Source organism: Trichomycterus rosablanca, chromosome 4 (genome assembly GCF_030014385.1).
Source record: "Trichomycterus rosablanca isolate fTriRos1 chromosome 4, fTriRos1.hap1, whole genome shotgun sequence".
In the NCBI taxonomy this organism is placed as follows: Eukaryota; Metazoa; Chordata; class Actinopteri; order Siluriformes; family Trichomycteridae; genus Trichomycterus; species Trichomycterus rosablanca.
Window position 1 is genome coordinate 24,086,646 of NC_085991.1, and position 23,963 is coordinate 24,110,608.

The following is a 23,963-nucleotide window of genomic DNA, read 5'->3' on the forward strand; positions in this document are numbered from 1 at the left end:
CTAATAGAGTGGACAGTGAGTGGACACGGTATTTAAAAACTCTTAAGAACATTGAAGAACAGGGTGAAAGCAGGCTAAAACAGTATGTAGACAAACAGATGGACTACAGTCAGTAATTATAGAACTACAAAGTGCTTCTATATGGTAAGTGGAGCTGATAAAATGGACAGTGAGTGTAGAAACAAGGAGGTGGTTTTAATGTTATGGCTAATCGGTGTATTAATGTCTTTTATCTTATATGGCTTTTAAAAATGTTAAGCCAGTGGTTTTGGTGCATAGGATGCTACCTCATTTTACTGATCATTATTCAGTTTCACACTTTAATAATCAGCTCTAAATTTCCATAGACCTTTTTAGTGAACTATGCATGGTTGGCTCTTTTTAACTGCATTTCTACTTATAAATTACATACACTTTTAAGTTTATTTTTTCCATTTTTTTCTTTGGGCTTCATAGTATGGGATCTAAGAATTCTAAGAGAAAAGGTGGTACTGTGAAACAGAGGCCAAAACCCCCACCACTGACTAATCGGTACACAGGAAACTCAACTCAACAAGCAGCAAAGACAAAGGTGACTTAAGTTTTGAATTATACAGTTTGGTTTTACAGCATCGCATAAGTATATGCCCCTTTTAAGTGTCATTATTTTTGCATATGTATCATCAAACAAAATTGCACATTTGTTACACGTTTCAAATCATTAAAATACTTTAAATATAAGACAAATATAACACATATAAACACAAAATGCTTTTTAAAATCGGAAGGAAGAATGCTGTTCAGTTCTAACTAGCCCTATTAGGGTGAACATTTATTCATCACAGCATAACACCAAACTTCAGGGCTACCTGAATCAATCTGAAAGTGACAACAGGTGCACTAGAGAGGCAACAACAAAACAACCCCCAAAAAGGAAATGGTTTTGCAATTGTTGGCCACAAAAATAATCTTTTCTTATACTTCCTGACTGGTTCTTCTTCAGTTTTGTGTTTTGCTAGTGTCCTTGTCACTACTGAAGCACATTCAGGTTGCACAGGCAGTCCAGCTCCTCCAGGATGACACATCTATATGTGCTGTCACAAGAATGTTTGCAGTGTCTCCCAACACAGTCTTAAGAGCATTGAGGAGATACCAGGACATGGATGAGAGCACAAGGAGAGTGGGACTGGATCATAGAAGGCCATAAACCCAGCAGCAGGACCGGTATTTGCTCCCTTGTGTAAGGAGAAAGGGAAGGAGCACTGCCAAAGCTCTACAAAATGACCTCCAGTGAGCTACTGGTGTGCATGTTTCTGACTCTTTCAAACTGTCAGAAACAAACTTAATGATGGTGGCATAAGGGTGTAATATTGGCAGTTTGACGGGGTTACAATGACAGACAAAAAGGAGTGTGGAGATGCTGGGGTGAATGTTATGCTGCCTGTAACATCATCCAGCATGGCAGGTTTGGCAGTGATGGTCTGGGGAGGCAAATCCTTGGAGGGTCACACAAACCTCTATGTGATAGCCAACAGTACCCTGACTGCTGTTAGCTACTGGGATGAAATCCTCAGAGCCATTGTCACCATTGTCAGACCTTATGTTGGTGCAGTGGGCCCTGTGTTCCTTCTGGTGCAGGACAATAACCGGCCTCATGTGGCTAGAGTGTATAGGCAGTTCCTGGAAGACTAAGGAAGTGATGCCACAGATTTGCCCTCACGTTTCCCAGAACTGAATCGAATGGGGATATTATGTATTAATGGATCTGGCACTGCCAAGTAGCACTACAGACTGTCCAAGAGCTCACTGATGCCCTGATCCTCCACGACATCATCCACCGTCTCATCAGGAGCATGTCCACACATTGTTGGGAGTGCATACAGGCACATGGGGGGGATAACCACTACTGAGTCACCATTTAAGCCATCTGCCAGCAGGTTTAAGCTTGACTGCAATTATGTGTTTACCCAAAAGTGTAAAAATGTCTGTAATTTGTTGAATTGCTTGAATCACTTTTATTTAACAGATAAAAGTAGAACATTTATATAATTTTCAATTTAACATACTTCTGGAAACTGGGTTTGTATCTATTGATCTCACATTTTTGTGTTATAATATCCTTTTTTATAAGTAATAACTGTGAAACAGTCCACACACAGTAACACATGAAGATTCCATTTGACTATTCAAAAACATGCAAGTACTTTTATCAAAGTTGTAGCTTTCATGAGTAAAAAGTGTTGTTTGATTTGCCTATTAAAGTTTCCAGTGCATAGTGAGACTTACTTTGGTATTTTTGTGTCCAGGTACAATCGGCTCTACTGCCTGGGCAAGTTCTACAGAACATTAACGGTATCATATGCAAATACACAGACATATAACCTCAACATATATACCTGCAGATAACCTATTACATACACCCATCAGCCATAACATTAAAACCACCTGCTTGTTTTTACACATATTGTCCATTTTATCAGCTCCACTCACCATATAGAAGCACTTTGTAGTCCTACAATTACTGACTGTAGTAAATCTGTTTCTCTGCATGCTTTGTTAGTCCCCTTTCATGCTGTTCTTCAATGGTCAGGACTCTCCCAGGACCACCACAGAGCAGGTATTATTTAGGTGGTGGGTCATTCTCAGCATTGCAGTGACAATGACATGGTGGTGGTGTGTTAGTGTGTTGTGCTGGTATGAGTGGATAAGACACAGCAGTGCTGATGAAGTTTTTAAACACCTCACTGTCACTGCTGGACTGAGAATAGTCCACCAACCAAAAATATATCCAGCCAACAGCACCCCGTGGGCAGCGTCCTGTGACCACTGATGAAGGTCTAGAAGATGACCAACTCAAACAGCAGCAATAGATGAGCGATCATCTCTGACTTTACATCTACAAGGGGAACCAACTAGGTAGGAGTGTCTAATAGAGTGGACAGTGAGTGGACACGGTATTTAAAAACTCCATCAGCGCTGCTGTGTCTGATGCACTGCAGTGCTGCGAATGATCCAGCACCTAAATAATATCTGATCTGTGGTGATCCTGTGGGGGTCCTGACCATTAAAGAACAGGGTGAAAGCAGGCTGAAAAGGTATGTAGATAAAAAGACGGACTACAAAGTGCTCCTATGTGGTAAGTGGAGCTGATAAAATGGACAGTGAGTGTAGAAACAAGGAGGTGGTTTTAATGGTATGGCTGATCAGTGTATAACCTAATCATATATACAGATAACCTATTACCTACACCCTTTATTGTTATCAGTGATTCTGGGAATATACTGTAGGTTCGATCCTCACCCCTGGCCCTTGAGGGAGTTTAGTGTGCTCTCTCTATTTCCAGTGCAGTTAACCTGGTTTCCTTTAAAAACATGCCAAAAGTGATTTGGCTACTCTAAATTGCCCCAGGAGTGAGTGATTGGTGCCCTGTCCAGGGTGTACTTCTGCCCTGCTACCAGTATTTCCTGGCATCACAGGATCCACCATGACTTTAAAAGAGATGATAAATAGTTCAATAAAAATAAAAAAACATACCTGCTTATAACTGTTAAGTATGGCATTGTTCTCATAGAGAAATGTTACAGCATTATGTTTATGTAATCACAGCAGCAGACAAGGATATAAAAGTTGTGGTTGCCATGTCCTCATATGAGGCTTCAGACACGACTGAGCTGACTTTTAAAAAGGGCGAGAGGCTGCAAATACTGGAAGAGTAAGTACAAATATACATACACTCTACAGCTATGTCCAAGGTATGTATTCATCCTTCTTAAATATTGGGTCTGGGTGTTTCAGCCACAAGCATGGCAAACAGGTGCATGAAGTCAGTTAAATGAAATAAATGATACGTCTTAAACTTTTGGAAATGTTTTGGAAAAAGCAGATTTTTAGACTCCCTAGTCTCCCAATGCAAGATGAGTATTGACAGCACCCCCTTCTGAACATGTTTAGGATAAATCACCATGTACAGTGGTCCAGAAACTCAGTTTGGTCTGTTCTCCTTCCATAGTCTTGTACCCTGATCTGTACTTTTTTAAAGCACTGTTTATTGGTGAGTTTTTTAAGCAACAAAGTTAAGTATATTAAGACAACACTATGTAGGCAGGATTTGTTAAAAATCGGAGTACTAAATGCTAATAAACTAATCTGCAAGTTTTGATTCTCAGCTCTGCCTGCCGGCTGGGCTGAGCAGCCGCATGAACAACGATTAGCCTGTTGTTCAGATAGGGGTGGGATATTGAAAAGCTGGACTAATGCAATTACGACCTCTGCTGGCTGATTGATGGTGCCTGCACAGAGATGGGAAAAGACTGTTGTCAGGGTGTGTTTCTCCGTACACAGTGCTGATTCGCATTGCACTCGTCAAAGTGTAGGTGACAAAATGCATAAGGCTGCTGCCCACGTGTCGGAGGGGGCGTGCGTTAGCTTCGTTTTCCTCAATCAGAGCAGGGATCGGCATTGGTGGAGAGGAAGCATGGTGCAATCGGGCAATTGGACACGCTAAAAGGGGAAGAAAATGCATAAACAAAAATTACATTTAAAAAATCCTGTAAATGCCCTTTCAGAAGACTGGATGTTGTTATAGATACATTGTTGCCAAATTTGATCTTAATCTTAATTTTTGCTGCAACATGCAGATGAACCCCAAGTTGTGCATGCCCATTCACTATTTTATATGTCTTCTTCTCGCAAAATAATGCAGTAATCATTTTATAAAGTCATAAAGTACAACATACCCACCATGTACGTATACACAATATGGAACAAAAGTATTGGGACACCCCTTCTAATTATTGAATTCATGTGTTTCAACCACAACAGTTGTTAACTGGTGCAATAAATCTGTTATATAATGGAAATTAAATGCATCCAACTTTGCAGCAAAGCCCTTTTCTCTTAGAGCATGGACTATAAAGACATGGAAAAAACTTGGTTTAAAGAAACCCCAGTGACCTACACATAGCCCTGACCTTAGCACCCCCGAACAGCTTTGGAATGAGGCCTTCTTAACCAACATCAGTGCCCAGCTATACAAGTGCTTTTTTGACTAAATGGGTACAAATTGTTAAAAGCATACTTCAAAGTCTTGTTAGAAGCCTTCTCAGATGTGTGGCTGTTATTATAGCTGAAAAGATCAAACTTATTTAATACCGCCTGTTTTTAAAATTGAATGTCCTGCAAGCTCACAGTCAGGTGTCCCAATACATTTGGTTATATAGTGTATATATTGTATAGTACAATGGGTTTTCCTTATTTCTGTTTTTTAAGTAGTAATCCTGTCCTATTAGTGTAGTCACTGCTGTGTGTGTGTTTGTTCATGTGGCAGAAATGGTGAGCGGTGGAAAGCCAAGTCATTGTCCACTGGTAAACAAGGATTTATACCTTCAAATGTTGTTGAAATGGAGGAAAGCATGGATAAACATGAGTAAGTCATTTTTAGAATCTTAATAAGGTTTTAATGAGTATAAACATTTAAATATGAAATTAAAACAACTTCAACTTTAACAAAAAATCCCATTCTTTTAAAGATAAAATGTTCTTAATATCAAACCTATCATAAATTCATGCTTAGTGAAGCTCACCATGTACAGTTTTAGTAAGGACACACAGTTTGGTCTGTGAGTACTTTTTAAAGCACTGTGTAAAGCATTAATTTGGGACTCTTTAAAGCAACCTTTAAAAAATATCATAAAGTCTGAATCTTTATAAATACATTGTTACCATGTAAATCGACAAATTAACAATGAACAGCTGCTTTGTTTAGCGCTCATCTTGAGCCGTGCAGTAAAACGGCGTCTAATTAGACAACACTATGTAGGCAGGACTGGCTAAAAATATAAACTAGTTTGCAAGTTTCTGGAGTTTTTGTCAACATCTAATAATTTGAATAACAATGACTAACCACATTAAAAAAAATTTTTTATATGAAAGTGGGACTAATATTAGGGCCCTAATTTATCTTAATATATACCATAGAACCACTTACAATAACAATAAATCAGTGTAATAGGTAATGTGTTGCATCAGATTAAAGGTCATTTTACATTTATAAAAGGCTTGCAAACGAAGGCAATAAAATATGCAAAAAGTTTAGACAGCTAATTTCTTTTTAAATTCAATTCAGATCAACTTTATTGTCATTATACCAATACAGTGACAGAACAGTTGTACAGTATAACAAAACACTGTCAGGCTACCTCTCTGGTAAAGCAATAAAAAATAAATAAATATAAATGTGTGTAAATAAATGACAGTAGTGCAAAGACAGTATACAAAAACATAAAAAACACAAAAAGTGCATAGACAGTAAATACAAGATATGCAGAAGGTCAGAGGTAGGATTAAAGTGTACACTATAACAGAAATAAATATGTAGTCTGAGCGAATGCAGCTTACAGTACAAACACTGGACATTACATATTTAGTTTATTTTCTTTATGTGCTACATACTGTATATACAAAGCATTGTATTGTTGTTCTTCTTTTTAAAAGCTGGTTCTTCAAGAACATCAACAGAATAGCTGCTGAGAGATTCTTGATGGCTCCTGTCAATAAACCAGGTTCCTTCCTTATACGACAGAGTGATACAAACCCAGGTCTGCAAAACACGTGCACACAGACATTCAGTAAAAGATACAGAAAATCAGATTAAGTATAGTTTTTTTAATGATTTTGTTTTGTTTTTAGGTTTTTACTCTATGTCAGTGAGAGATGTGGATTCTAACGGTTCAGCTGTTGTAAAGCATTATAAGATTCGTCTAATGGACAGTGGAGGATATTACATTTCTCCAAAAGTCTCCTTCAAAACATTAGAAAACCTCATCAAACACTACAAGAGTATGTTACCACAAACACGCACACAAACACACACTTACACAATTTTAGACAAGCAGTAGTCTTTATTTATTAAAATACACAATATACAATGAATATAATATACACTGATCAGCACACCACCACCATGTCATTGCTGAGAATGACCTACCACCCAAATAATACCTACTCTGTAGTGGTCCTATGGGGGTCCTGACCATTGAATAACAGCATGAAAGGGGGCTAACAAAGCATGCAGAGAAACAGATGGACTACAGTCAGTAATTGTAGAACTACAAAGTGCTTCTGTATGGTAAGTGAAGCCGATAAACTGGACAATGTGTGTAGAAACAAGGAGGTTGTTTTAATGTTATGGCTGATCGGTGTATATTACAGTCTGTGTAACAACCCTAAATGTTTTTGTATCTGTAATTTAGCAATTTATTTTTGTTGTTGCACAAATAAATACATACAAAACACATTTTTATTACCTATAATTTGCAATACAACATTATTAAAATTTTATCAACCACAATGACTTGTCAAATTACTGACATTAAAATCACTTGCTTACTATAATTACATGAAACTAACACTGACTTTTGGTGAAAGGTCAACATATTGAACTATGTGTATATTGGTAGAACAGAGTGATGGATTATGCCAGCGATTAGGAAAACCATGTGTAAAGCCCAATGATACTACTCAGTGGGATGGCGACGTTTGGGAAATATCTAAAGAAAATCTTCAGATGGTGAAGAGGCTTGGAGCTGGTCAGTTTGGTGAAGTCTGGATGGGTATGAGCCATTTTAAGATTCATTTTCTGTGAATCTACAGAACTTCCTGTTTACTTTTCGGTTAGTTTTTAATCTATTTGTTTAAGCCTGTAAGCAGCTTTAGCATCTACATTAGCTGATATCTTTATTTTCCCCTTTTTCATGTCTCTGTGTTCATTTGAATATAAATGAGGTATTTAAATATGCTGTGTTTATCACTTACTCTCTATCACTTTGTTCAGCGGAATATAAAAACACTACCAAGGTGGCAGTAAAGACTCTGAAGCCTGGCACCATGACAGTCGAAGCTTTTATGCAGGAAGCAAACCTGATGAAAACTCTACAGCATGATCGCCTGGTCCGCCTTTACGCTGTAGTCACCAAAACCCCACCCATCTTCATCATCACGGAGTTTATGGCTAATGGTACGAACATATATGAACTCTTTAAAGCCTGAATCACCAAAACATTGCCCAAAAAATCTATTTTTTAAACTGGAGTGTTTATTTGACCTACTGTAAAATAAAATAAAAAGTTAAATTAGAGTTTGCATATACACCGACAAGCCATAATATTAAAACCACCTCCTGGTTTCTACACACACTGTTTATTTTATCAGCTCCATTTACCATATAGTAGAACTTTACAGTTCTACAATTACTGACTGTAGTCCATCTGTTTCTCTACATACATTTTTAGCCTGCTTTCACCCTGTTCTTCATTGGTCAGGACCACCACACAGCAGGTATTATGTAGATGGTGGATGATTCTCAGCACTGCAATGACACTGACATGGTGGTGGTGTGTTAGTGTGTGTTCTGCTGGAATGAGTGGATCAGACACAGCAGCGCTGCTGGAGTTTTTAATTACTGTGACCACTCACTGTCCACTCTATTAGACACTCCTACCTAGTTGGTCCACCTTGTAGATGTAAAGTCAGAGACGATCGCTCATTTACTGCTGCTGTTTGAGTTGGTCATCTTCTAGACCTTCATCAGTGGTCACAGGACGCTGCCTACAGGGCTCTGTTGGCTGGATATTTTTGGTTGGTGGACTATTCTCAGTCCAGCAGTGACAGTGAGGTGTTTAAAAACTCTTATCCCACCACCTAAATAATACCTGCTCTGTAGTGGTCCTGGGAGAGTCCTGACCATCTGACCAGAACAGGGTAAAAGCAGGCTATAAAGGTATGTAGAGAAACAGATGGAGTACAGTCAGTAATTGTAGAACTATAAAGTGCTTCTATATGGTAAGTGGAGCTAATAAAATGGATAGTGAGTGTAGAAACAAGGAGGTGGTGAACGTTATACCTGATCGGTGTAAAAATGTTGTATTGTATCATACTTGATCTCTCAATAAAAGGTCCTCTAGTGCGTTCAGTACATGAAAAGTCCACCAGGGGCAGAAGACTTAAATTGTATAAAATTGTACACATCAAGTTTTTCAGGAAAACAATATACATACTGATGATTTAGAAGTCTCTAAAACTAATGTATCAAATATGACACGCTTGGCGTTATAGGGTTAATTCATAAACAGGGATAAACAAAAAAACAGTGCATGAAACAGGTACTAGTAAATTAGCTCTGAAAGTTTTTAAATGTGATATTTCAAAGCAAAATAATTCCAAACGGCAAAATGATGCAAAATTGCAAGCACATAAGTAGCAAAAACTGGAAAAAAATAATTGTCTCAAAGAAAAAAGTTTAAAAGTTATGTCAGTGCATGTCTAACATGGACAACCAGCACTAGCAGAGTTGTAGTGTTCAAATAATAAAAATAAAAAAAGCATATACACTGAAAATATGAAAATAGAAAAGAATTAATGGCAGGGCTGCCAATCAGACACCATTTGCAATAAAGCCATATTAAACAAGGGCACAACGTTATGTAAGAAAAGCACACAGACCTATTAATGTTAAGTGTCTGCTTAGGACTTTTGAGTTTGTTTGTTAGGATTTTAACGTCATGTTTTACACTTTGGTTACATTCATGACAGAAACGGTAGTTACTCATCACACAAGGTTCATCAGTTCACAAGGTTATATCAAACACAGTCATGGACAATTTAGTATCTCCAATTCACCTCACTTGGATGTCTTTGGACTGTGGGAGGAAACCGGAGCACCCGGGGGAAACCCATGCGGACACGGGGAGAACATGCAAACTCCACACAGAAAGGACCCGGACCTCCCCACCTGGGGATTGAACCCAGGACCTTCTTGCTGTGAGGTGACCGTGCTACCCACTTGGTCACCGTGCTGCCCAAGACCGTTAAGTAATGACAAAATACACTTCTTGAATCTGGGTGGATTTATAGTTGGAAGAAGCCAAATGTGTTTCCAATCATCAATGTCTACCATCATAAATAATAGTAAGGGCAGCTACTAAATTTGAAAAGCCAATTACCGCTTTGTATATATGTACAGTGTATCACAAAAGTGAGTACACCCCTCACATTTCTGCAAATATTTTATTATATCTTTTCATGGGACAACACTATAGACATGAAACTTGGATATAACTTAGAGTAGTCAGTGTACAGCTTGTATAGCAGTGTAGATTTACTGTCTTCTGAAAATAACTCAACACACAGCCATTAATGTCTAAATAGCTGGCAACATAAGTGAGTACACCCCACAGTGAACATGTCCAAATTGTTCCCAAAGTGTCAATATTTTGTGTGACCACCATTATTATCCAGCACTGCCTTAACCCTCCTGGGCATGGAATTCACCAAAGCTGCACAGGTTGCTACTGGAATCCTCTTCCACTCCTCCATGATGACATCACGGAGCTGGTGGATGTTAGACACCTTGAACTCCTCCACCTTCCACTTGAGGATGCGCCACAGGTGCTCAATTGGGTTTAGTCCATCACCTTTACCTTCAGCTTCCTCAGCAAGGCAGTTGTCATCTTGGAGGTTGTGTTTGGGGTCGTTATCCTGTTGGAAAACTGCCATGAGGCCCAGTTTTCGAAGGGAGGGGATCATGCTCTGTTTCAGAATGTCACAGTACATGTTGGAATTCATGTTTCCCTCAATGAACTGCAGCTCCCCAATGCCAGCAACACTCATGCAGCCCAAGACCATGATGCTACCACCACCATGCTTGACTGTAGGCAAGATACAGTTGTCTTGGTACTTCTCACCAGGGCGCCGCCACACATGCTGGACACCATCTGAGCCAAACAAGTTTATCTTGGTCTCGTCAGACCACAGGGCATTCCAGTAATCCATGTTCTTGGACTGCTTGTCTTCAGCAAACTGTTTGCGGGCTTTCTTGTGCGTCAGCTTCCTTCTGGAATGACGACCATGCAGACCGAGTTGATGCAGTGTGCGGTGTATGGTCTGAGCACTGACAGGCTGACCTCTCACATCTTCAACCTCTGCAGCAATGCTGGCAGCACTCATGTGTCTATTTTTTAAAGCCAACCTCTGGATATGATGCCGAACACGTGGACTCCACTTCTTTGGTCGACCCTGGCGAAGCCTGTTCCGAGTGGAACCTGTCCTGGAAAACCGCTGTATGACCTTGGCCACCATGCTGTAGCTCAGTTTCAGGGTGTTAGCAATCTTCTTATAGCCCAGGCCATCTTTGTGGAGAGCAACAATTCTATTTCTCACATCCTCAGAGAGTTCTTTGCCATGAGGTGCCATGTTGAATATCCAGTGGCCAGTATGAGAGAATTGTACCCAAAACACCAAATTTAACAGCCCTGCTCCCCATTTACACCTGGGACCTTGACACATGACACCAGGGAGGGACAACGACACATTTGGGCACAATTTGGACATGTTCACTGTGGGGTGTACTCACTTATGTTGCCAGCTATTTAGACATTAATGGCTGTGTGTTGAGTTATTTTCAGAAGACAGTAAATCTACACTGCTATACAAGTTGTACACTGACTACTCTAAGTTATATCCAAGTTTCATGTCTATAGTGTTGTCCCATGAAAAGATATAATGAAATATTTGCAGAAATGTGAGGGGTGTACTCACTTTTGTGATACACTGTATGTACTGTTCTTCCATTTAGTTTAACTTAATTATTAATATAGCATTCTATGGTACCATATACATTAAAACAGTGATTGAAATGTTTGTCTGCATGGTAGGTAGCTTGTTGGATTTTCTGAAAAGTCCAAATGGACGAAAATTACAGCTACCAAAACAGATCGACTTTGGAGCTCAGGTATGTACCCACAAAAATGCACCATTTTTTAGATGTTGTTTCAATAAGTGTGATGTCTATAAAAATATTTCCCAGAACTGCAAACATATTTAAAGAGAACTGAGAATACTGTGAAGCATGAAGTGTGTGATGAGTCAGAAAGAGAAGTTCACTGTTAAGCATCACTGGAAATAAACAGTTATTGTTTTTGTGTATCAGATTGCAGAAGGCATGGCGTACATTGAGAAAAAGCATTACATTCATAGAGACCTGCGAGCTGCCAATGTTTTAGTCAGTGAGAGCCTGCTCTGTAAGATCGCTGACTTCGGCCTTGCTAGGGTCATCGAACAAAATGAATATTCAGCCAGAGAAGGTATGAACAGACCAATCCATGCAAGATTTATAGCTATTAGGTATATATATATATATATATATATATATATACAGTGTATCACAAAAGTGAGTACACCCCTCACATTTCTGCAAATATTTCATTATATCTTTTCATGGGACAACACTATAGACATGAAACTTGGATATAACTTAGAGTAGTCAGTGTACAACTTGTATAGCAGTGTAGATTTACTGTCTTCTGAAAATAACTCAACACACAGCCATTAATGTCTAAATAGCTGGCAACATAAGTGAGTACACCCCACAGTGAACATGTCCAAATTGTGCCCAAATGTGTCGTTGTCCCTCCCTGGTGTCATGTGTCAAGGTCCCATGTGTAAATGGGGAGCAGGGCTGTTAAATTTGGTGTTTTGGGTACAATTCTCTCATACTGGCCACTGGATATTCAACATGGCACCTCATGGCAAAGAACTCTCTGAGGATGTGAGAAATAGAATTGTTGCTCTCCACAAAGATGGCCTGGGCTATAAGAAGATTGCTAACACCCTGAAACTGAGCTACAGCATGGTGGCCAAGGTCATACAGCGGTTTTCCAGGACAGGTTCCACTCGGAACAGGCTTCGCCAGGGTCGACCAAAGAAGTTGAGTCCACGTGTTCGGCGTCATATCCAGAGGTTGGCTTTAAAAAATAGACACATGAGTGCTGCCAGCATTGCTGCAGAGGTTGAAGACATGGGAGGTCAGCCTGTCAGTGCTCAGACCATACACCGCACACTGCATCAACTCTGTCTGCATGGTCGTCATCCCAGAAGAAAGCTGACGCACAAGAAAGCCCGCAAACAGTTTGCTGAAAACAAGCAGTCCAAGAACATGGATTACTGGAATGCCCTGTGGTCTGACGAGACCAAGATAAACTTGTTTGGCTCAGATGGTGTCCAGCATGTGTGGCGGCGCCCTGGTGAGAAGTACCAAGACAACTGTATCTTGCCTACAGTCAATCATGGTGGTGGTAGCATCATGGTCTTGGGCTGCATGAGTGTTGCTGGCACTGGGGAGCTGCGGTTCATTGAGGGAAACATGAATTCCAACATGTACTGTGACATTCTGAAACAGAGCATGATCCCCTCCCTTCGAAAACTGGAGTATTCCAACAGGATAACGACCCCAAACACAACCTCCAAGATGACAACTGCCTTGCTGAGGAAGCTGAAGGTAAAGGTGATGGACTAAACCCAATTGAGCACCTGTGGCGCATCCTCAAGTGGAAGGTGGAGGAGTTCAAGGTGTCTAACATCCACCAGCTCCGTGATGTCATCATGGAGGAGTGGAAGAGGATTCCAGTAGCAACCTGTGCAGCTCTGGTGAATTCCATGCCCAGGAGGGTTAAGGCAGTGCTGGATAATAATGGTGGTCACACAAAATATTGACACTTTGGGCACAATTTGGACATGTTCACTGTGGGGTGTACTCACTTATGTTGCCAGCCATTTAGACATTAATGGCTGTGTGTTGAGTTATTTTCAGAAGACAGTAAATCTACACTGCTATACAAGTTGTACACTGACTACTCTAAGTTATATCCAAGTTTCATGTCTATAGTGTTGTCCCATGAAAAGATATAATAAAATATTTGCAGAAATGTGAGGGGTGTACTCACTTTTGTGATACACTGTATATATATATATACTGTATATATATATATATATATATATATATATATATATATATATATATATATATATATATATATATATATATATATATATATATATACATATATATATATATATATATATATATATATACAGTATATATATATATATATTCACAAGCCAATTTATTATTTTTGGGGCATTGAACACACACATATATATATACAGTGTATCACAAAAGTGAGTACACCCCTCACATTTTCATGGGACAACACTATAGAAATAAAACTTGGATATAACTTAGAGTAGTCAGTGTACAGTGTACAACTTGTATAGCAGTGTAGATTTACTGTCTTCTGAAAATAACTCAACACACAGCCATTAATGTCTAAATGGCTGGCAACATAAGTGAGTACACCCCACAGTGAACATGTCCAAATTGTGCCCAAAGTGTCAATATTTTGTGTGACCACCATTATTATCCAGCACTGCCTTAACCCTCCTGGGCATGGAATTCACCAGAGCTGCACAGGTTGCTACTGGAATCCTCTTCCACTCCTCCATGATGACATCACGGAGCTGGTGGATGTTAGACACCTTGAACTCCTCCACCTTCCACTTGAGGATGCGCCACAGGTGCTCAATTGGGTTTAGTCCATCACCTTTACCTTCAGCTTCCTCAGCAAGGCAGTTGTCATCTTGGAGGTTGTGTTTGGGGTCGTTATCCTGTTGGAAAAAGGGAGGGGATCATGCTCTGTTTCAGAATGTCACAGTACATGTTGGAATTCATGTTTCCCTCAATGAACTGCAGCTCCCCAGTGCCAGCAACACTCATGCAGCCCAAGACCATGATGCTACCACCACCATGCTTGACTGTAGGCAAGATACAGTTGTCTTGGTACTTCTCACCAGGGCGCCGCCACACATGCTGGACCCCATCTGAGCCAAACAAGTTTACCTTGGTCTCGTCAGACCACAGGGCATTCCAGTAATCCATGTTCTTGGACTGCTTGTCTTCAGCAAACTGTTTGCGGGCTTTCTTGTGCGTCAGCTTCCTTCTGGGATGACGACCATGCAGACCGAGTTGATGCAGTGAGCGGCGTATGGTCTGAGTACTGACAGGCTGACCTCCCACGTCTTCAACCTCTGCAGCAATGCTGGCAGCACTCATGTGTCTATTTTTTAAAGCCAACCTCTGGATATGACGCCGAACACGTGGACTCAACTTCTTTGGTCGACCCTGGCGAAGCCTGTTCCGAGTGGAACCTGTCCTGGAAAACCGCTGTATGACCTTGGCCACCATGCTGTAGCTCAGTTTCAGGGTGTTAGCAATCTTCTTATAGCCCAGGCCATCTTTGTGGAGAGCAACAATTCTATTTCTCACATCCTCAGAGAGTTCTTTGCCATGAGGTGCCATGTTGAATATCCAGTGGCCAGTATGAGAGAATTGTACCCAAAACACCAAATTTAACAGCCCTGCTCCCCATTTACACCTGGGACCTTGACACATGACACCAGGGAGGGACAACGACACATTTGGGCACAATTTGGACATGTTCACTGTGGGGTGTACTCACTTATGTTGCCAGCTATTTAGACATTAATGGCTGTGTGTTGAGTTATTTTCAGAAGACAGTAAATCTACACTGCTATACAAGCTGTACACTGACTACTCGAAGTTATATCCAAGTTTCATGTCTATAGTGTTGTCCCATGAAAATATATAATGAAATATTTGCAGAAATGTGAGGGGTGTACTCACTTTTGTGATACACTGTATATATATATATATATATACAGTATATATATATATATATATATATATATATATATATATATATATATATATATATATATATGTATATATATATATGTGTGTGTGTGTTTTTAATATATATATATATATACAGTGTATCACAAAAGTGAGTACACCCCTCACATTTCTGCAGATATTTAAGTATATCTTTTCATGGGACAACACTGACAAAATGACACTTTGACACAATGAAAAGTAGTCTGTGTACAGCTTATATAACAGTGTAAATTTATTCTTCCCTCAAAATAACTCAATATACAGCCATTAATGTCTAAACCACCGGCAACAAAAGTGAGTACACCCCTAAGAGACTACACCCCTAAATGTCCAAATTGAGCACTGCTTGTCATTTTCCCTCCAAACTGTCATGTGACTCGTTAGTGTTACTAGGTCTCAGGTGTGCATAGGGAGCAGGTGTGTTCAATTTAGTAGTACAGCTAAAAGTTCCAACATGGCACCTCATGGCAAAGAACTCTCTGAGGATCTTAAAAGACGAATTGTTGCGCTACTTGAAGATGGCCAAGGCTACAAGAAGATTGCCAACACCCTGAAACTGAGCTGCAGCACAGTGGCCAAGATCATCCAGCGTTTTAAAAGAGCAGGGTCCACTCAGAACAGACCTTGCGTTGGTCGTCCAAAGAAGCTGAGTGCACGTGCTCAGCGTCACATCCAACTGCTGTCTTTGAAAGATAGGCGCAGGAGTGCTGTCAGCATTGCTGCAGAGATTGAAAAGGTGGGGGGTCAGCCTGTCAGTGCTCAGACCATACGCCGCACACTACATCAAATTGGTCTGCATGGCTGTCACCCCAGAAGGAAGCCTCTTCTGAAGTCTCTACACAAGAAAGCCCGCAAACAGTTTGCTGAAGACATGTCAACAAAGGACATGGATTACTGGAACCATGTCCTATGGTCTGATGAGACCAAGATTAATTTGTTTGGTTCAGATGGTCTCAAGCATGTGTGGCGGCAATCAGGTGAGGAGTACAAAGATAAGTGTGTCATGCCTACAGTCAAGCATGGTGGTGGGAATGCCATGGTCTGGGGCTGCATGAGTGCAGCAGGTGTTGGGGAGTTACATTTCATTGAGGGACACATGAACTCCAATATGTACTGTGAAATACTGAAGCAGAGCATGATCCCCTCCCTCCGGAAACTGGGTCGCAGGGCAGTGTTCCAGCATGATAATGACCCCAAACACACCTCTAAGACGACCACTGCTTTATTGAAGAGGCTGAGGGTAAAGGTGATGGACTGGCCAAGCATGTCTCCAGACCTAAACCCAATAGAACATCTTTGGGGCATCCTCAAGCGGAAGGTGGAGGAGCGCAAAGTCTCGAATATCCGCCAGCTCCGTGATGTCGTCATGGAGAAGTGGAAAAGCATTCCAGTGGCAACCTGTGAAGCTCTGGTAAACTCCATGCCCAGGAGAGTTAAGGCAGTTCTGGGAAATAATGGTGGCCACACAAAATATTGACACTTCAGGAACTTTCACTTAGGGGTGTACTCACTTTTGTTGCCGGTGGTTTAGACATTAATGGCTGTATATTGAGTTATTTTGAGGGAAGAATAAATATACACTGTTATATAAGCTGCACACAGACTACTTTTCATTGTGTCAAAGTGTCATTTTGTCAGTGTTGTCCCATGAAAAGATATACTTAAATATCTGCAGAAATGTGAGGGGTGTACTCATTTTTGTGATACACTGTATATATATATATATATATATATACATACAGGTGCTGGTCATAAAATTAGAATATCATGAAAAAGTTGATTTATTTCAGTAATTCCATTCAAAAAGTTAAACTTGTATATTATATTCATTCATTACACACAGACTGATATATTTTAAATGTTTATTTCTTTTAATGTTGATGATTATAACTGACAACTAATGAAAACCCCAAATTCAGTATCTCAGAAAATTAGAATATTGTGACAAGGTACAATATTGAAGACACCTGGTGCCACACTCTAATCAGCTAATTAACTCAAAACACCTTTAAGGCATTTAAATGGTCTCTCAGTTCAATTCTGTAGGCTACACAATCATGGGGAAGACTGCTGACTTGACAGTTGTCCAAAAGACGACCATTGACACCTTGCACAAGGAGGGCAAGACACAAAAGGTCATTGCTAAAGAGGCTGGCTGTTCACAGAGCTCTGTGTCCAAGCACATTAATAGAAAGGCGAAGGGAAGGAAAAGATGTGGTAGAAAAAAGTGTACAAGCAATAGGGATAACCGCACCCTGGAGAGGACTGTGAAACAAAACCCATTCAAAAATGTGGGGGAGATTCACAAAGAGTGGACTGCAGCTGGAGTCAGTGCATCAAGAACCATCACGCACAGACATATGCAAGACATGGGTTTCAGCTGTCGCATTCCTTGTGTCAAGCCACTCTTGAACAAGAGACAGCGTCAGAAGCGTCTTGCCTGGGCTAAGGACTGAACTGCTGCTGAGTGGTCCAAAGTTATGTTCTCTGATGAAAGTAAATTTTGCATTACCTTTGGAAATCAAGGTCCCAGAGTCTGGAGGAAGAGAGGAGAGGCACAGAATCCATGTTGCTTGAGGTCCAGTGTAAAGTTTCCACAGTCAGTGATGGTTTGGAGTGCCATGTCATCTGCTGGTGTTGGTCCACTGTGTTTTTTGAGGTCCAAGGTCAACGCAGCCATCTACCAGGAAGTTTTAGAGCACTTCATGCTTCCTGCTGCTGACCAACTTTATGGAAATGTAGATTTCATTTTCCAACAGGACTTGGCACCTGCACACAGTGCCAAAGCTACCAGTACCTGGTTTAAGGACCATGGTATCCCTGTTCTTAATTGGCCAGCAACCTCGCCTGACCTTAACCCCATAGAAAATCTATGGGGTATTGTGAAGAGGAAGATGCGATACGCCAGACCCAACAATTCAGAAGAGCTGAAGGCCACTATCAGAGCAACCTGGGCTCTCATAACACCTGAGCAGTGCCACAGATTGATGGACTCCATGCCACGCCGCATTGCTGCAGTAATCCAGGCAAAAGAAGCCCCAACTAAGTATTGAGTGCTGTACATGCTCATACTTTTCATGTTCATACTTTTCAGTTGGCCAACATTTCTAAAAATCCTTTTTTTGTATTGGTCTTAAGTAATATTCTAATTTTCTGAGATACTGAATTTATGGTTTTCATTAGTTGTCAGTTATAATCATCAACATTAAAAGAAATAAACATTTGAAATATATCAGTCTGTGTGTAATGAATGAATATAATATATAAGTTTCACTTTTTGAATGGAATTACTGAAATAAATCAACTTTTTCATGATATTCTAATTTTATGACCAGCACCAGTAAACAGTACATATAACATTACGACCACCTTCCTAATACAGTATTATGTTGGTCCCCCTTTTGCTGCCAAAACAGCCCTGCAACTGTGATGCACTGTGTATTCTGACACCTTTCTATCAGAACCAGCATTAACTTCTTCAGCAATTTGAGCTACAGTAGCTCGTCTGTTGGATTGCACCACACGGGCCAGCCTTCGCTCCCCACGTGCATCAATGAGCCTGGACCGCCCATGACCTTGTCGCAGGTTTACCACTGTTCCTTCCTTGGACCACTTTTGATAGATACTGACCACTGCAGACCGGGAACACCCCACAAGAGCTGCAGTTTTGGAGATGCTCTGACCCAGTCGTCTAGCCATCACATTTTGGCCCTTGTCAAACTCGCACAAATCCTTACGCTTGCCCATTTTTCCTGCTTCTAACACATAAACTTTGAGGATAAAATGTTCACTTGCTGCCTAATATATCCCACCCACTAACAGGTGCCGTGATGAAGAGATAATCAGTGTTATTCACTTCACCTCAGTGGTCATAATGTTATGCCTAGTCGGTGTATATAAACCATTACACCAACATTTAAGGCAGTAGGTAGAAAAGTCTCAGTAGTTACGATCAGTTGATCTATGAGTTGCAGAGGCCAATTACGCTCACACTAATCAGAAGTTCTGGTGAAGACTGAGATGGACTCAACTTCTGGCTGATCCAGAATTTTTTTTTCAAATTTATACTCCTAGGTGATGTGGGGTTAGTGTTTCTGTCCCAGAGAAAACAGTGGATGTTGATTGGTCAAGGAATGTACAGGGGTGTTCTGAGTGGTATCCCAACACTCCTTTTGAGAAATGCATTCCTATTATAAATGTGGCATTGTAACACTGTTTTAAGGCTTTAAGCATAACATTAGCATGCAATTAAGACCTTCCAAGAAATACACATTGCATTTTCTGAACATTCAGTGAGACATTGAAATTAAAAATTAAATATATGCTGTAATCACAAACGACAGGTTAGATTCTTATGTATAAAGAAAAGTGCCTTTAAGATGCCATTCAGTTTTGTTCTTATGTTTACAACAGGACACAAAGTAGAGATAGTTTGGATTAATTTGAGTTGGGCACATGTGTTGACCTATAGTTTCTACCAATTCATACACCCACCCCTATATTACAATGACCCCAACTTCAGGCTCAAACATCTCTATTTAGGCTCCAATCTCAGCAATTTTTATTTTTTTTTTAACTTTGTGCTGGGATTATTTATATTAAGACCACTTGGTACATTCACAACCAGGCAAGAGCTGTTAATCATTTGAAAATAATAATAATAAAAAGAACGTATAAAGAACACATCTCTTACACATGAATCAAACCAGTTAATTTACCTTTCACATGTAAATAATTGTTTCCCCACTCATATAGGTGCTAAATTTCCCATTAAATGGACTGCACCAGAAGCTATATGCTATGGTAGCTTCACAATCAAATCGGACATGTGGTCTTTTGGCATCCTTCTGTACGAGATCGTCACTTATGGGAGAATTCCCTATCAAGGTTAGTCACATTCAATTTAACTTTAACCACTTTAATTCCAGTCCAAAAATTAAATGAATACTTAAGCCAAACATACAAATAGGGAAGCATCATTAATTTCTTTGATGTCAGCAACATTAGCATTCACAGTAACCAATTTTCCTATGATCAGGGTCATAGTGGGTTAATGGGGAATGTGTGTTGGCATTATACAGGATAACTTCTTTTTCTTTTAACGTTTTGAAAAGCCTAATGTCCTTTAAATAACTGATAAGTACTGAACGTTTTAGTGCTGCATGTATGTTTTAAGATAAGATAAGACTTTATTGATCCCCTAAGGAAAATTAACTAGTTACAACAGAATAAAAGCAGGGGAAAATAAATAAATATTGCACACATAGTGGTTATTTACTCTAAAAATATATACTCCCTTTAAGAACAGTAATATACATATATTATCGTAAAAAATTACATAAATTAAAAATATAAATATAAAACATCTAATTGAAATGAATGACAAAGGCTTTTAAATTCTTGATCATTGCACCTCTAAATTAAGCATACCTGTATAAACTTGTCTTATCTCTAAAGAGCTGTTTAACAGCCTAGCAAAAAAATCGTTTGCTGCACCCTACTGGCAAGTTTGATTAAACACCACCTTTGGACCAGCACAGTGGTGCAGCCAAGAATGAAAACCACAAAGGACCTGGGGTCCGGGGAACCTAAATACACTGCTCAAAAAAATAAAGGGAACACTAAAATAACACATCCTAGATCTCAATGTATGAAATATTCCAGTTGAAAATCTTTATTCATCACATAGTGGAATGCGTTGAGAACAAAATAACATAAAAATGATCAATGTAAATAAAATTATTATCCCATGGAGGTCTGGATTTGGAATCGTACTCAAAATCAAAGTGTAAAATCCAATTACAGGCTGATCCAACTTCAGTGGAAATTCCTCAAGACAAGTTAAAATGAGGCTCAGTATTGTGTGTGGCCTCCACGCGCTAGAGGTAGCATGAGGCGGTGTCTACAACCCACAGAAGTTGCTCAGGTAGTGCAGGTCATCCAGGATGGCACATCAATGCGAGCTGTGGCAAAGAAGGTTTGCTGTGTCTGTCAGCACAGTGTTCAGAGCATGGAGCAGATACCAGGAGACAGGCCAGTACACCAGGAGACGTGGAGGGGGCCGTAGGAGGGCAACAACCCAGCAGCAGGACCTCTACCTCCTCCTTTGTGCCAGGAGGAACAGGAGGAGCAGTGCCAGAGCCCTGCAAAATGACCTCCAGCAGGCCACTAATATCCATGTTTTTGCTCAAACTATCAGAAACAGACTCCATGAGGGTGGTATGAGGACCCGACATCCACAAGTGGGGCTTGTGCTTACAGCCCAACACCGTGCAGGGCGATTGGCATTTGGCAGAGAACACCAAGATTGGCAGATTCGCCATGTGCTTTTCACGGATGAGAGCAGGTTCACAGTGAGCACATGTGACAGGACGAGTCTGGAGACGCCGTGGAGAACGTTCTGCTGCCTGCAACATCCTCCAGCATGAGTGGTTTGGCAGTGGGTCAGTAATGGTGTGGGGAGGCGTTTCTTTGGACTCTGACTGCCATTAGGTACCGGGATGAGATCCTCAGATACATTGTGAGACCATATGCTGGTGCAGGGGGCTCTGGGTTCCTTCTGATGCATCACAATGCTAGGCCTCATGTGGCTGAAGTGCGTCAGCAGTTCCTGCATGATGAAGGCATTGATGCTATGTACCGGCCTGCCCGTTCCCCAGACCGGAATCCAATCCAGCACATCTGGGACATCATCCACCAACACCACGTTTCACCACAGACTGTCCAGGAGTCGACTGATGCTTTACTCCAGGTCTGAGAGGAGATCCCTCAGGAGAACATCCGCCGCCTCATCAGGAGCATGCCCAGGCGTTGTAGGGAGGTCATACAGGCACGTGGAGGCCACACACAATACTGAGCCTCATTTTAACTTGTCTTGAGAAATTTCCACTGAAGTTGGATCAGCCTGTAATTGGATTTTCCAGTACAAGTACGATTCCAAATCCAGACCTCCATGGGATAATTTTGATTTACATTGATCATTTTTATGTTATTTTGTTCTCAACACATTCCACTATGTGATGAATAAAGATTTTCAACTGGAATATTTCATTCATTGAGATCTAGGATGTGTGATTGTGTTCCCTTTATTTTTTTGAGCAGTGTACAATCCTTACCTATGGTCACTCAATGAACTTCCTTCAATCCTTAGAAAACAGTGACCACAAATCTCATTCTATTTATGTATATAAAAATACAATCAAGAAAAGAGCATGTTCATCACCTCACAGAGTTTGGAGTACTTGATTTACCGACTGCATGTTTTTTTTCCTTCAAATATGAGCAACACTTTCAATCATATACTGTAGTTCAATCCAAGTTTGAATATTGGCATGAATTTTTTTTTCCTCAGGTTTGTGCTGATCTGTATTGTGAGTAGTAGGGCTCTACAACCTTAAATAAGATCAGACTTTGTCCCAGCTGTTAATGCACAGAAGGCAAGCCAATTTAAAATATGCAATCAGTTTAAGGTTTTTCCTCGACTATATTTGGCAGTTAACAGCTTGGTTAAATCAGGTGGGCTTGAGAGTAAACACAAAATTGAGCTTAACTCTGGCCCTCCATGACTAAAACCCATCATACCCTTGATGTTTGGCAAAACTTGGCAAAACTTGGCACTTGCAAAGATTCAGCTCAATCAGTGAGGTTTTAAATACCAAACTGGCACAAGCTAATAATTTTGCAATTGATGTATTGATCAAATTATATTAGTACATTGCAGGTCAGTGGCCCTACAGGACTGATGTTAGGAAGCCTTGTTGTATTTGAGCCGGCGAAAGAAGTTTGCAAAGTTTTAAGCCTTCTCTGCTCCTTAAAATACACTATCCAACTTGCAGAAGGCAAATTTCTCTTATGAGCCAAATGAGGTGTTTTTGAAGTATAACGCACTTCAGTTCTGAAGGACCATTGCCCTACAGTCTTGAGGCTAAATATCAGGAGCACAAGTAATGAATCTAATATCTTGGCTATAATTGTGGTGAACCAGGTTTATTTGGGAAAGGGGGGTTGTAGTAGTAATGAGTCACATTAGAAGTTCTAGTGAAAACTCCAGTACTTTCTCTTACCACAGGTCTGAGCAATAGTGAAGTGATGGCACGAGTGCAGCGTGGCTATCGCATGAGTTGTCCGGACAACTGCCCTGCTGAACTGTACGAGATGATGACAACTTGCTGGAAGAGCAAACCAGAGGAGAGGCCCACATTCGACTACATGCAGAGTGTGCTGGAGGATTACTACACTGCTACAGAGGGCCAGTACCAGGCACAGCCATGACACTCACAAAAGGATCAGGATTTGCTTATTACATTTTATCTTGTGGCTTATTGTATGGAACTGATTCATTAGAAACTTTTCTACTTCTCTTTCCTGAGGGCAGATTGTCTCAGGGGTCAATAAGCAAATG

The 23,963-nt window shown here is 40.4% G+C and overlaps 1 protein-coding gene across 1 annotated transcript; it reads left to right on the plus strand.

Annotated features, from left to right (window-relative positions):
- The first annotated feature begins 1,371 nt into the window (after nucleotides 1–1,371).
- LOC134311886 (tyrosine-protein kinase Lyn-like) lies at nucleotides 1,372–23,840 on the plus strand. Its single transcript, XM_062993535.1, has 12 exons — nucleotides 1,372–1,569; nucleotides 2,286–2,331; nucleotides 3,586–3,691; nucleotides 5,306–5,404; nucleotides 6,472–6,575; nucleotides 6,667–6,816; nucleotides 7,437–7,589; nucleotides 7,811–7,993; nucleotides 11,688–11,764; nucleotides 11,963–12,116; nucleotides 20,318–20,449; nucleotides 23,631–23,840. The coding sequence occupies exons 1-12, from the start codon at nucleotides 1,372–1,374 to the stop codon at nucleotides 23,831–23,833; spliced, it is 1,605 nt and encodes a 534-aa protein (XP_062849605.1). The 3' UTR covers nucleotides 23,834–23,840.
- Nucleotides 23,841–23,963: the final 123 nt, after the last annotated feature.

Excerpts from the sequence above, each read along its gene's own strand:
- LOC134311886 (XM_062993535.1), top strand. The coding sequence starts at position 1,372 with ATGACAGACAAAAAGGAGTGTGGAGATGCTGGGGTGAATGTTATGCTG. Across the intron at positions 1,570-2,285 it reads TCAGAGCCATTGTCACCATT|GTACAATCGGCTCTACTGCC; the intron begins GTCAGACCTTAT and ends TTTTGTGTCCAG. Across the intron at positions 5,405-6,471 it reads GAAAGCATGGATAAACATGA|CTGGTTCTTCAAGAACATCA; the intron begins GTAAGTCATTTT and ends TCTTTTTAAAAG.